This window comes from Pantherophis guttatus, chromosome 3 (assembly GCF_059756535.1).
Source record: "Pantherophis guttatus breed Tessera chromosome 3, ASM5975653v1, whole genome shotgun sequence".
In the NCBI taxonomy this organism is placed as follows: domain Eukaryota; kingdom Metazoa; phylum Chordata; class Lepidosauria; order Squamata; family Colubridae; genus Pantherophis; species Pantherophis guttatus.
In genome coordinates, this window is record NC_142065.1 from 78,606,412 (window position 1) to 78,622,015 (window position 15,604).

Here is a 15,604-nt window from a genome sequence, read left to right on the forward strand (position 1 = left end):
TGAGATATTTGTAAAAATAATGAAGGCAGGATAGAAATAAATAGAAATAGAAGTAGAAAGCATAAGTAGCCCTGACAGTGGTATAGAAAGCAAGGAAAATACAACCCCATGGCTTATTTAAAAGAAATATCTTATAAAATCCATCACCATGGATTTTGCTATGGCATGGGAGATAACATTGAATGGAATCTATTAGCAATTGACTTAATTTTTTTTTTAAATGGAACAGTTTTCATTGCGTACAGTTATATAACAAAGAATGGCATCAGAAAAAATAATTCAATTCTCCAGCCATACGTTTAAATGTAACCGTGTATAAATTAAAATTACATACAGGTAGTCCTCACTTAACAACAGTAGTTGGAACAAGAATTTCCATCACTAAGCACTGTGGTCATAAAGCACATCACATGATCACGATGCCAGCACTTCCAGCTGTCATCATTAAGTGAACCCTGCACTGTTGTTAACTATGATGCCACCTGGTTGCCATTTTTGCACACCTGCCAGCTTCTGCATTGAGTTTGTCTTTGGAAGCCAACAGGGAATGTCCCAAATGGCAATCACATAACCAGAGTATGCTACGACATAATAATTGCAAGTCAGTTGCCAGCAATCACAGTCATGTGACTACAGGGGCACTGTGACAGCCACAGTTATGAGGACCAGTTGTAAATACTACTCATTCAGCACCATTCATACAGTTACTGAATGAGTTGTTGTTAAATGAGGACTATCTGTCTTATCAATAGTTGTGTACAAAAACTCTATATGATAAGATTGTTGTGAGGAAAAATCCATTAAGTTTTTCTATGTATAGAATTTTTTGCCAAAATCTCATGCACACTTACTACTGCCATTATTGCTCCTTGTGTTCTTCTGTTGAGAATAATGGAGTAAGGCTGGTCAATTTTAATTCAGCCAGGTACTCTCTGTTTCACCCTGCTGTTTTTTTCCCCCACTTTCAGTGTTCAGGAACATTGAGTGCTTAAATAAACTTTTTGTTTGTTTGCCAGAAATATATTTAGATCTTTGAAATGTATTTACAATTTCAATTAACGATACTTCTCTATATTTTAGGACAATTCCAATTTATATATGGTTATGGAATATGTTCCTGGAGGGGAAATGTTCTCACATTTAAGAAGAATTGGAAGGTTCAGGTAAGAATAAACAAATAAGTTATTTGGGAAAGTATATGCTGTCATTCCTAAGTGATTTCTTTATGGGAAAAGATGTATTCACTTAGCATAAACTTGAAAACTTTCTGAAATAGCTTTGAAAAACAAGTTTTGGTTTGGCATGTATACAATAGTTTTATATATTGAAATATATAGGATCTGATCCAGATAGTCCTCCCTTGACTGACCACTTATTCCACAACTGTTTGATGTTATGATGTACTGAAAAAATAACTTTATGATCAATTGACAACCATTTATTACATTGGCAGCTTCCCTCAAATCCTGTGATCAATACAATGGGTCTGGTCTGTTTTTATTACCTCTCTCCTCTTGCACAGTGGAGAGATTGGAGACGAGATTAGAAGAAAGTAAGATGGCACACAGTCGAGAACACACATAGAAAACAAAAGCAATGTGTTAGTCCTGGCAGCTGCTTGCCAAACAGCCACTGTAATCCCCATTGTGTGCCTGTTTATTCTCTTCTGATCCAGAGCTTCTTGTGGCAGAGTGCCCTATTAGGGAGGGGAAAGATGACCATCCCCCAAAATCAGATGGTGCTACCCAGAGAAAAAGGCAACTCTGCAGCCATTTAGCAAATCTTGGTTCCTTTGCAGTCCCCTCCATTCAGTCAGTTAAACTTTTCCTCCTAGCTGAGCAGCAACCATGAGGAGACCTTCATGCCAGTTAGCTTTCCTCTGCCGCTACCATCAAAATGGAAAAGGTTGCCTGAGGTCCCAAACCGGCACAATCTAAGGGCAGTTGGCAAACTGCCTGCAGACACCTTCTCTTTGCAAGCATGCTGGGGCAGAGTCTTCAGACTTGGAACATCAAATGTGGCTGAGAAGGTGTCCCTTTGGGTCTTTTCAGATCCAGGGCCAGCCAGGAAGAGATGCGCAGGAATTGATGGTGTCTTTCTAGGGGTGCCTGGTCTCTATCATGGCTAAACAAATTCTGGACAGGAGTAGCAGATGAGGGAAGCCACCTCACTACAGTGCTCCAGTTGGGAGCTGCACGCAACAAGCCCTCAGAGAACTCCTGTCCTTCACTTCCTCCTCTCTACCTTCCAGCACCCATATTGGACTAGTATGCACAAATCAGAAGCCCCCATCTCCCCTTGCCAATTCCCTCCTATCCAAACACATCACCCCCACCTGAATCTACAAAGCAAATTTCAGCCCTCCCAGATGAACCAAACGGGAAACAAAACTAGATTAATTCTATGTTATTTAAGGCTACATTAACAGAATCATCCAAGTTTGAAAGTACAAACTTTCATTGCTGCTTTTAATTGTTTTGATTCATTAGGGTGGGCCCATCCTAAGTTTTGTTTCTCTGACCGAACCATTGAGGGCTCCTGCCTCTCTTATTTTATTGTTTCCTGGGCAGCATCTATTCCCTTCTAGCCCCAAGATTAGTGACATACTTCATTACAAAAAGATAGAGACCCATCTACCTCCACCCCACCCTTTCGATGGCCAGGTCACTTTGGTTCTTCCGTGCCCTCATACACCCCCCCCCCAACATGACTACCAGAGCCCCTCTTTCCTTCTTGCATCTCAGAAAAGAAGGTTCCCACCCAGCAATTTCTGTAGGTAATCTCTCCTAGCTGAACTCTCCTCCCTTGCAGAGCAGAGAGATTTGAGACGATGGGATTAGAAATTAGTATAATAAGCAGGCACAGTGAGGACAACTGTTTTCAGCTTTTGCTGTGATTACTCTCCTTTGATCCCCTTCTTTCTACTGCAAAAATTAATACCTTTTTTATTAATTATCCAGCATGGGGTGACCAATCCAGAGGGTGGGGGACTGGCTAGGATGCAAAGAAAAGCAGAAGGTATGAAACTGATTACTCTTGTCAGTTTAGAGCTGAAAAACAAAGTTATGGTCATATGATTTGCGATTTAGCAACTGCTTCACTTAGTGACTGAGTTGTCAATCCCAATTGTGGTTGCTAAATAAGGACAACCTGTATTATATATGTACTTTTGAATTCATTTTGCAATCATTGTAGAACAGAACATAAATTTTCTCATATATTTCTACCGGTTCATAGATTTTTGTATTTAAAAAATACATGTATCCACTGTATTTAAAAGATAATGACGGTACTTCTGTTAAATGTACTAGTTTTAATAACTTAATATTTTCATTGATTACAGTGAACCACATGCACGATTTTATGCAGCTCAGATAGTACTAACATTTGAGTACCTCCATTCATTAGACCTCATCTACAGAGATCTAAAACCTGAAAATCTTTTAATTGATCAACAAGGATATATTCAGGTATGATACAAAGATTTATAGACATGAATATTTTGTTATCTATAGCAAGATGTGGTGAATACTTAGAGAGTATTTTGTAAGGAAATCAGTTTTTTACAAATCAGTTTCATCAATTAAAATATATATTGTCAAAAACAGGAGAAAATAGATGCTGAATTTGATCCAAATTGGTTTATATCAAAATGGATAGCTTTTTCCAATTGGGGCAATACTTTCAGTTTTATTCTTTCAGCTTCCAAGTGATGCAGGAGGCACAAGAGCTTATATAATTGAAAACCTTCAGCTTAAGTTTCCCGTTACTGTTGTTCAGTGCTAGGGGAAAATAGATGTGTCAATCACCTTTTTCACCTTTTCATATCACTCCCACCCCCCAAAAAATATCCAGCCAAATATTTTGGGACTCCAAAACTGATTCCCCAGCCCTGGAAAAAAAATTTGCTTTTTAAAATCAAAAGCTTAATGATGTTATAGATATTACCTAGTGTTGAATATAGCATATCTGAGGTTTATACTTTGGCGTTAATTCTTCCTTTTTAATGCTTCTAAGAATGAATTGGTTACCTATCATGCCTTGTTTGATTAAAAAGATACACCTAAAACTACTATTCTTTTGTTTCTATTATGACATACAAAAAAAACCTGTTTCTGTGATTAATTACCTCTTGATGCCTATGTGTATTATTATCATTAATTTGGTTTTATTTTAATTTATAAATAAACCTTGAGAAATATAATAATTCTTTCTGTTCTCTTAGGTCACAGATTTCGGATTTGCAAAAAGAGTAAAAGGAAGAACCTGGACGTTATGTGGGACTCCAGAATATTTGGCACCTGAAATAATTCTTAGCAAGGTATTTGAAAATGCTTGACAGGTTCATTAAGCATTGCTGAAAGGAAAATACTGTTCTAAATATGCTTAGGAAGAAGTTTCATCTAAAATTTCAAATAAACTCATGCATGGCTTAGGTAATAATTATTAAATATTGTCATGATATTTTCTCACGTAGAATCTAATAATTTAGTCAAATTCTTCAAGCCAAAATATTGCTTGGTATTCTATAACATGCCATCTTAAAGTCTTAACACATTTAATTTCAGGAAATGGTAAAGAGTCTTTACTTGGGATGATTTTAGCACTGTATAATAAAGTGTTTTTATGACTCTTTGAAGCATCAGGGTCAATTTCTGTATGGGCAGTTCTTGACTTACACTTCACCAGTGGAACTGCAAAACTTACATGCAAGAAAACTAGCGGTATAATTTAGAAACACAAAAGTTACTGAGAAACAACTTTTGATTTTCTTTGCTGTGTTGAAGAGTCTCTTCCATTTGCTTTTTGTAATATAATTCTGAGATATATATATATCATTTATTTTTGTTCTAGATGTCATCAAACATCTATTTATTGAATAATATGAAAATAAAACGTTTAAAATTATATGTATGCTATCAAAATATGAAGCATTTATATTCTTATATGTGTGTGTGTAATTATTTAATACTAAAAGTTTGATGAGGTATTATAATTAGACCTAATCACAGTATTTTTCATCAGGGCTACAATAAAGCAGTGGATTGGTGGGCCTTAGGAGTGTTAATTTATGAAATGGCAGCTGGATATCCTCCATTCTTTGCAGATCAACCAATCCAGATTTATGAAAAAATTGTTTCTGGAAAGGTAAGCATTTTCATGAGAATAGCACACACAACATTTTTTTTCTCTTGATTAATAAGTTAGAGAAAATATAAAATTTGTCCCTAAAATTGAAAGTTATCCTTTAATTTGTCCCTAAATTCAAATTGTCCTTAATTAACTAACTTTGCTTAATTGTTGACTATCCATATGTTTTAGCATTTTTTGAATCATATTTCCCCCAAAATAAGACATCCCCTGATAATAATAGTGGCAATAAGGCCAAGTGCTTATTTCAGGGTTCAAAAAAATATAAGACAGGGTCTTATGTTTGGGGAAACAAGGTAGCTCTAAAGAGTAGGATTTAAAACAGTCAGAAATGATTGTCAATTAAATTGTTACATTCAGTCCCCTGAAAGCAAGTGGCGGGGAGAATTTTTCGATTTCATCCTTTCTATGTCACTGGCTATGTCTTTTGCTCTGTATAGATAGATATATGTGTCTCTTTGTCTTGCTCTGTGTTTGAAATAAAATAAGAAACAGAGTGTATGTTTATCTGTGAAGGTGTCAAAAATAGAAGGAAATGAAAATATGCAAGTTTAAGATTGTCCTAGTCTAGCTCACATAATGTTGTTCTTTAAACCATTTAGTCATGTCCGAATCTTGGTGACTTTATAGACAATAAATGCTACCCTCCATGCACAGCTTCTCCTAATCGCTAGATGTTCAACTTGGTATTAGATTTGATGTTCTCACGCCAACATGTTCCTTCCTTGATCTTTCTTGTTTCATTACCCATTCCCAGCATCATTGCCTTCTCCAATGAATTTGAATGCATGACATGGCCGAAGTAAATTGGAAGGTAGTCTTATGATTTAGCTTCTAGTGATGTGTCTGATAGCTCACGAAATGCTATACAGTAATTTAAAATGGGGCCACTTTATAAATAGTTCACAGATTTAGCAAAAAATGTAATTGAAGTGAAAATACCAGATAAGGAAATAAAATGACATAAGGTACATATTATTATATATTAATATTATATTCCAAGATTTAATCAGAAATAATTTCTAGTGAAAAATAATTTTAAGAGTTCAGTCATATTCAAATACATTATTTAAAAGTAAAGAAGAGGCAGACACTAAAAACTACCGTGTTTCTCCAAAAAGAAAGCCGGGTCCTATTTTCTTTTGACCCCCCCCCCAAAAATGGCTACGCCTTCTTTTTGGAGGGTCTAATTATTGACTCACCTCGCAACAGTGGCACCGATAGCCCTGCCCAACAGGAGCCAACTGCTGGCCCACTTCTTCTGCAGCCACTTGCCGCCACTCGCATGCGTCGCTCCGGCCTCCGGTTCGCCTTCAGATACCTTCCAGAAAGCCCTCTGCAGCCGATAATAGAGCTCCAGATCGATCCAGAGCTCTGTTACTGGCTGCAGATGCCTTCCAGCAGGCATCTAAAAGCAAAACAGAGGCCAGGGCGATGTGTGCGAGTGGCCGCGAGCAACCGCAGAAGGTGAGGCAGGTGTCGGGGTCTGCGAGGCCTGGTAGGTAGGGCAGCTCAACCCCTCCATCCCCATCCTAGCTTATTTTTTTACCTGTGTGCCTCACCCCATCCCCTGCAACCCGGGGTGGGCAGTATCTTAATTAGGGCTAATTTTGTGGGTGGGGCTTAATTTGATTGCATGCGCTCAAAAACGTGATAGGGCTTCTTTTCAAGGTGGGTCATCTTTTTGGAGAAACATGGTATTAGTTTACATGTATACATTTGGAAATGATTTGGAAGTCACACCAAAGCCTCAGGAAACATAGACTGTCCTCTTCACTATATGAATTTAGCATGTAAAGCACTGTTTCTCAACTTTGGCAACTTTTAAGATGTGTGGACATCAACTCTCAGAATTTCCCAACCAGTAATGGTGGCTAGGGAATTCTGAGAGCTGAAGTCCACACATCTTAAAATTGCCAAGATTAAAAAAGGCTGATGCAAAGAGTGGCGGAAATAGTTACTGGCCACATTTACAGTATTCATGTAATTACAGATTTGCCCAAAATTCCTACATTTTCAGTGGAACATAAAGGACATATTAGATTCATTGAGGTGCTAAACAACATCATCACCCATCATATTATTTTAAATTCTTGGGTAAAGTATGGGAAGATGCCATAGTAAGCTGAAAAAGTAAACTAAAATATAATATATTAGAATAATTTATATAAGCTGGAAGAGGAATCTGTTTGGCATAGATAGGAATTAAAGAAGAAAATTATATATTTATAGATACAGACACATCATTGTCCAAACTATGATGTGTATTTGCTTTGGAATATGTACAATTTCAGTGAAAGAATACAGAGGCAGGGAGAGAGATGAAGTGACACTAGCAGTCTGCTGATCCTTGAATTTGCTGCCTTTCCGTTCATATAACGTTAGAGAAGGAATATTGTGTCTCATATTTTGATGCATCTGCTTTTTGCTATTGGATAGTTTGGACAAGGACAATACATTCTTTGCGAATGATAGGGAAGAACTTCTGACTCACACAAGAGTGACTGAAGTAGCCCTTCTATGATATTCCTTAAATTAATCTGATTTTTTTTCCCCCTGTGAGCCTGGAAAACAAAATAAAGCAAAACAAAAAAAGGAAGCACTACTGCTTTAAGAGTCATATTAACTTCAGTGGCTAGATTTGCTGAAAACAGTGGCACTTTTTTTCTGAATCGCGTTGCATGTATGGTATAGTGCATTTATTTCAGAGGTGGTATTCAGCAGGTTCTGACCAGTTCTGGAGAATTGGTAGCGGAAATTTTGAGTAGTTTGGAGAACTGGTAAATACCACCTCTGACTTGCCCTGCCTCCATATATTCTCTGCCTCCCGAGTCCCAGCTGATCAGGAGGAAATGGGGATTTTGCAGTAACCTTCCCCTGGAGTGGGGAGGGAATGGAGATTTTACAGTATCCTTCCCCTGCCATGCCTACCAAGCCATGCCCACAGGACCGGTAGTAAAAAATTTTGAATCCCACCACTGATTTATTTGCAACCTTCTTCTCCACTTTTGTGTGGGACAGAGGACTTCATGGAAGTACTGTTTCATGGGGCTCTTGATTGATTTGAACAGAAAACAAACATTTGAAAACATGCAGTACTGTCAGTGAGGGTGTGATTGTTTGTGGCTTTCTATGTTCTTGATTTCTGACATTTCCTTCCTTTTTCCCTTTGACGTTCACATTTTTCTCCAGTTTCTAAAAACTAACTTTCGTTGATTGTTATTAATTTGTCTTGTGTTTCTTTCAGAATACAGTTGTATTACCTGTACCATTTCACCACCAGCATTCTAGATTAGGTTTCATTTGGAATTAAGTTCTGTCTTAATTTTTCTGTTCAGTTACTTGTTAGTGTTAGGAATAGATTATAATTATGTATGTAGTGTTCTGTTTAACTACATTCCTTTTATGACTATGAGTTCCTAATGTGTTTATATTGTGTATAAACATTATGTGACACCAAAAGGAACTCCTGTGAGTGATTTAAGTTTACTGTGAATAAAAGGGACTAAGGTTTAACACATGATTCTTTACATGAAATCATGCTGAGGGCAAAGCACATAGTAAATGATGTAAAGATAACTATTATTTCATATTAGTAGTGTCTCTCTGGGTTTCTTCTGACAAAAAATAGAATATTTACCAGCAAAACTTTTTCCAATTGGAAGAGTGTGGAATAATTCTTCCTCCAGAATCCCTCACAAAATAGGGCTTATTTTGGGGTGGAGGGAGCAGTAATAGAACTAAATATCTGGGAAAATAAAATATCAATCTATTAAAGTTCTTTCGCTATCCCGCCCTCCACCCCTTGGCCAAATCAGCTTTGATAGAATGTCACACAAATATCTGTCTCTGGAGTAGCAGACATCTTTAAAAAACCACTCTGTCCTATCTGGTGCTCAGAAATTGCCCATGTAACGATTGGAAAGCTTAGGAAACCCATGTACAGATAGTCCTTGAGTTATGACCACAGTTGAGCCCAAAATTTATGTCGCTAAGTGAAACATTTGTTAAATCAATTTTGCTTCATTTTACGACTCTTCTTGCCACAGTTAAGTGAATCATTGCATTTGTGAAGTTAGTAACGTGGTTGCTAAGTGAATCTGGATTCCCTATTGACTTTATTTTTTTTATTTTTTTTTATTTTTTTTATTTTATTAAATTTATATTGCTGCCTATTCGCCCATGGCGACTCAAGGTGGCTTACAGAATACAAAACCACATTTAAAACAGTAAAAAAAAACTTTCTGACTTTGCTTGTCAGAAAGTCGCGAAAGCTGATCACATGACCCCAGGACACTGCAACCATCATAAATATGAACCAGTTGCCAAACATCTGAATTTTGATCATGTGACCATGGGGAACCTGCAACAGCCGTGTGAAAAACGGTGCATACGTCATTTTTTTCAATGTCATTTGATTGGTCATTAAATGAACTGTTGTAACTCGAGGACTACCCAAAATCTTTGAAAGAAAACATGGATCTGTTTGAATTTTGATAGGCTTTATCTCTGTGAATGGAAATATTCAATAGTATAACAATATGCAATATTGGCATTTGGATTTACACCATATATCCCTAACTCATCTGTCATCCTTTTCAAAGAACAGCACATATATGTTGCTACAGTAAATGTATTGGATATATTTTGTAGGTACGTTTCCCATCGCATTTCAGTTCAGATCTTAAGGATCTATTAAGAAATTTACTTCAGGTAGATTTGACCAAGCGGTATGGAAATCTCAAGAATGGAGTAAATGACATTAAAAACCACAAATGGTTTGCCACTACAGATTGGATTGCCATTTACCAGAGAAAGGTAAGTTTGTGTTTCTTTAAAAGGAATTTAGCGACAGCAAATGAAAATTTCCCTGTCCTTTCTTATTTAAAATTGCTATACCTGCTTTTACCTTTAAAACACAGGATATTTCCAAAGTATTTTGGGCCTTAGAATCCATAAGATTAGAATCTCTATTCAAAACTCTATTCAAAAACAGAAGGGTTCCATTCCTTCCTCTCTTAATTGTAGAAATCTCCACTTGTTTCTTGATATCAAATGATTTTCAGTACAGCTGTGTTCTCCTTTTATTGACTTCTCTGAAATACTGTTCCACATATACAGATACTGGATATTCTTCTTCACCTAAGTATCTGAGAGACAAAGATGATTCCTAATCGAACTCTCACCAAAGCAATAGTGAAATATTTACTAGTATTTTCTATGAAAAAAATTATCATTCTTTCTCTAAAATATTTTGGGAAACTTTAACTTTCTTAACTTACAATTCTTCTTAAAATTATCTTGAGAAATTATATTTCTTGAGCTTTTGTACGGTAAGCATTTCTAGTAGTCATATGATAGTTTCAAGGTTCATAGGCATGCTGTTTTACAAAAACGTTATTTAAAAGCCAAATCGGAAACATAATAATTTATAAAAAGAAGCTAGTTACAGAGCTATGCAGTGTGACAGTACAGCATAGCTGTAATAAATAATGTATTAATTATTTAATTTCAAGGAAGATTTTCTATTATTTGTATTCTCTACTGAATATCAGAATGTATTTCATTAGTCTTCTATCACAAATCATTCTTTTTATATATATTACATATTAAAATATTTCAGAAATGTGTTTATGCTTATGCCTCAAATAAGTACAATTTTTTAAAAAAATAAATTGGCATTACCTTTGAAAACCCCATGTCAAAATATGGTTTATGCAATTGGCTTATTTATTTTTTATTTTTTGGAAATGCACTATAAGAAAATTTGACTATATAGCTAATCCTTAACACTAGACCAAGCGTACACATTTACTTTGTTCTTTTTTAGTCACAGGACAGTCCTAGCCTTTGAATGAGGCATAGAGAGCCACAATCCCCAAATAAACAGGATTAGAGTGAACAAAATTTCATTTACTTTCAATTTAGTTCAGTAACAATATATTTGGTTACAATATTTGGCAACTTTGATGAACTCCTAGAGTCAACAATTGGGCATACCATAGGTTGCATGGAAGGCAAAACCATATATGGCAACATTTAAATTAGCTTCTCTTATTTATCTTATTATCAGGATCCATTTTGTGCAGATGCAAGTTTGATGAGGTAGTGTTTACGTCTGTGAGGTTTTATATTTCTGTAGTAATCCCGTGCATTAGTCTATACATTCATAAAAAGGCTGAGTTTCTAATAGTAATTGTCTTACATGAATAAATTCTAAGCTAAATGTGTTTAAGCTTTCTAAAATTAATGCCTGGAATATACAGAAAAAATATTCGTTTTTTCCTCACAAAGCAGTCTTTGCTGCAGATCTTATTTGAATCTGATTTGTTGGCCATTTTAGACTCACAAAAATCACTTTTTGTGTATAACACAGCTGTAAACAATGTGTAAGAATGCAGCATATCAACAGTATAATCAATAAACAATGATTGATTGTAACAGATCATATGACTTATTGAGATGCTACAAATTATTTTTCAAATGATCCAAGAAATTCTGCATTCTTTATCCTTCTTGGCCATGTATTTCTGTTTCATTTGCTTCTTGGATTTTCCTTTTGTATTTGTTGGCTTTGAAAGTTATGATTTTCAAGTCTTTATGCAATGTTCAGTTATTCCACCTTTTCTGTGTATTCCAGTCCTTTAATACCCACCCTCTTTCTTCTATATATACATTCTTGAAGGATTGGGAGAGGGGTGTCTGATAAATGTCACTTTAGTTCTTTCAGTCTTTTGGACCTTGTTTTGTTCTAGTTTTCTGTACTATATTTTGACTCGATTTTGCTACATTAATTTTGTTATTTTGGCAGTTTCCCGATCTGTGTAGCTGCTTGATTCACACAGTGGGTGACACAATGTATTTCTATTTGTTCTTTGGGGTATTTTCATTCTATCAAATAGTCCTTGTAATGATTGTTTTTGAAGGCTTTATTTTTTTTTTTAGTTCCCACAGTCTTAGTGTTTAATTCTTTCAGATTAGCAATTAACAACCGTTCATACTTTTTTTATTATACAGGTAGAAGCTCCATTCATACCAAAATGTCGAGGCCCAGGAGATACCAGCAACTTTGATGATTATGAGGAAGAAGATATCCGTGTTTCTCTAACAGAGAAATGTGCAAAAGAATTTGCTGATTTTTAGTACTTGGAGGATAAGAGGACATCAGGGCTCATATTGGGGTCTTTGCACTCTGTTAACTCATGAAGTGGAGCTGAGACCATCATATGTCAAAACAATTACCTAGTTACTTCATTCCACAAAGCTGACTGAGGTCTTTATTGCCATCTTCCATGTGTGCAGGTTGCACCAACCCTTATAACTAGGCACAATTAAGCAAGCACGGTTTGTGCTGTTACACAGAATATAGACCACTTTTCCTATTTACCTTTTGGTTTCTATTGTTTCCTTTGTTTTCTGTGTATTGTTAATTTCTCCTCTTTTCTCTGACCCACTTTTTTAAAATGAAGTAGCCTTTTACTCAAGAATGCTCCATTTTATTTTGAATAATGTATGTGTATGAATGAAACTGAAGGTGTTCGGGCTAAATACAAGTTAGACTGAAGTGGAAGATAAATGTTGCTTCTAGTTTGTGCTGGCCAATCCTTCTGTGTCCATCTTTGTGCGTGAGGCTACAGTTCATAGGGTTCATAAAAACCAGTTAGTGGTTTTTGTTTTTTTGTTTACTTTGGTAACACAATCTAAACCTAGCCAACTTCATTAGCATTTTGAAAGTAGTATTTATCACTATATGAGCGTATGCTAATTGACTTAAGGATCTCTTCCTGGAGACTGACCAAACCTATTTTCAAAATTGGAAAATTTGTGTAGGGTACAGTAGCTAGCCCTGTGCCTTGGTTTTTTACATTGCTGGCAGTTCTTCTCCCTGCCTCATAGTTTGTGTTATTTTCCTAGGCAGTAAGTTAATATGCTATAAGCATACTGTGCCATAAGTAGCACAGTCTCAGTAAGCAGGAACAATTCTATCCAGTCTGGGCTTTGGACCATATTTAATCATGTTTAGTAACGTGCATCTAAAGAATTGACTATTTAAATAGGTTTTAAACACCTGAAAGCCTGGAACTTGTAAAAGATTTGGTCAGTATTGTTAAGAGATAGGACTGATTTTTAGTAATGTCAGTGGGGCTCCTGAAGTATTTCACATTTCAACCCTTTTTTTATTGAAGGGGGGAAGCATCTTTTTTATCTCTTTAGCTATGAGAATAAATGGTTTAGCAAATTGAAAATTTAGTATTAAAATATTGATAAGTTGCTAGATAAACCTGGTATTTCTGTTAGCTGTGAAGAATAAAAGAAACAAATGCCAAGTTTTTATTCTGGTATACTATATTAGTAAATTCAAGGATGGAATGCTGCTCCAATCATGGTTTCTATCAGCAGCACTTCATTCATATAGAAAAGAGACAACGTTTGAAACTGCCACCATCTGTGATGTGGTGTCTTCATTTCTAACATATTTTTCTTTTGGTGAAATGAAATTTATGGTTGCACAAAGAATTGATTGGGTTGAATTAAGTTTCATATAATCTCACCAACTGACCTGTATGGATATTGCTGCCATGTGCTTGCTTCCAGCACTTTTTCAGACTTCTGTTTCAGTGTTTAATGATCAGTAGCTCAGCACATGTCCTTGTGCATTTTAAATGTATCCATGCAGTTTTTAGTTAGGCACTTACTTTCTGATTTATCCCAAGAGGGCCTCTCTTAAGATGGCATATCAGTACACTTAGACTCATGTTTTATGTTCAATTTACATGTCTACAAGAATGAAGGGTTATTCTATCCAATTGATCTAAAGTGCTAGGTAATCAATGAGTTCTCTACAATGCCAATACATGTAAGATAATTGGCATTATTTCCTTTTAATCTCTGTGACACTCCTTTAATGAAAACCTCTGTAGACATTTTTCAGTCTAGAATAAGATGAATCATACAATCTTTTAAACATCTTTAAGTTGTCAGGCAGTTTTGCTAATCATTGTTAGTTGTTTGCCATCTTTGTCCACTACTGTCTGTCTATGTGCAAGACAAGCATATGAAAATCTGCAGTAGCAAATTTTATGTTATATATTGTCACATTAATAAATTAAACAATTATTTGTATGAAAAAGGTTACTTTTTTTTGTATTTCATCTAGACAGAGGACATGCTGTTGTATGCTAGCTGTATCCAATAAATTCATTAATTTGTTCATGGATTTTTAATAAATGCTGCAGATCATTTTTTTAAAATTCTGGTATGAATTTTAGCCAGTAGTTTAATTGGGTAATTTTTAAGTATGTGTAAATATGAGGCTTCATTCTGGATGTCCATGGAATGGATTCTAGCATGCCTAAGTTCTCAATTTTAGATGGACAATTTTGAAAAACCTTTTTCATTCTTTTGATTTATGCTTGTTTAAATATTTTAAGTTGTCAGAAATAAACAGTAAACATAAATCATAATAAGGGAGTAATAGATTGACTAGAAAGGGGTTGGGCAAAATATAAGGAAGTTGCTATTCACAGTGCATGAAAACACATTTTCCAGCATGCTGTCTTCCAGATATGTCAACAATAACTCCCTGCCAGCACTGGACATGCTGAAAAAGTAAGGGGATTTCTGTCCAACACATCTGGAGGGCAGCAAGAAGACTGTGTTGAAGTACACATTTGGCATTGTGCTAAATGGTCCTATCATTTTAAATATACAAAAGCCACAAGAAGATAAAGATGCCTCTGTCTAATTTCAAAAACAAAAAAACCTTTTCCATCATATGAAATACTGTATATTTGACAGTAGAGACTTGTTAATTTTACACAATTTGAGGAATTAAGTGTTGGACTGTATGGTATCTTTTAACTGTACTCTAGCTGTATGTAACTCTCATTTTCAACATAAAAAAATGTATCTCATTAAGTAAATTGCTTCTCTTTTTTTGTCAGCTGCATTAAAACCCTTATTTTTAAAATCCTTTAAGTATTTACTGATTTCTTTGAAAATAATTAGTTTGTTACAATAGTGTGCAATACAGTAAAAGTTTATATACAGAACTGCAAATTAAATTATGTACAACACTGCATAAAGACTGTGCTGCTTTTTTATGAGGTAGTATATCCCATTGTGCATTCTCCTTTGCCATGGCAGTCAAGCTTATGTGCTTTCTGTAAAATGAGTTTTATTTTGAGGAATACACTGCAGGTGACATATAATGTTAGGCCTAATTCCTATCTAGATAATCTCTTCTTTTAACATTTCTAAGAACTATGCCTATTAGTACAGGATTCCTTTTTAAAGGAAAGATATAAATGTTGGTTTGTAACAGTATTTCTCAACCTTGGCAACTCTAGGAAGTCCACATTTCTTAGAATTGCCAAGATTGAAAAACATTGGTTTGTAATCTTCCAAACTGGTACTGGACTTGTATAAGTATGGAAGTGGGTGTATATAAAAT

At 35.4% G+C, this 15,604-nt stretch overlaps 1 protein-coding gene across 3 annotated transcripts in view; it reads left to right on the top strand.

The window, feature by feature from the left end:
• PRKACB (protein kinase cAMP-activated catalytic subunit beta) overlaps positions 1 to 15,236 on the top strand; it is a 79,015-nt gene extending 63,779 nt beyond the window's left edge. For all 3 annotated transcript variants that reach the window (XM_034437097.3, XM_034437096.3, XM_034437099.3), the window contains exons 5-10: positions 1,081 to 1,163; positions 3,344 to 3,470; positions 4,226 to 4,321; positions 5,026 to 5,148; positions 9,805 to 9,969; positions 12,169 to 15,236. In XM_034437097.3, coding sequence (XP_034292988.1) covers positions 1,081 to 1,163; positions 3,344 to 3,470; positions 4,226 to 4,321; positions 5,026 to 5,148; positions 9,805 to 9,969; positions 12,169 to 12,294 — 720 coding nt within the window. In that variant the 3' untranslated portion in view covers positions 12,295 to 15,236. The remainder of the gene's footprint in view (positions 1 to 1,080; positions 1,164 to 3,343; positions 3,471 to 4,225; positions 4,322 to 5,025; positions 5,149 to 9,804; positions 9,970 to 12,168) is intronic.
• The last annotated feature ends 368 nt before the right edge of the window (positions 15,237 to 15,604 follow it).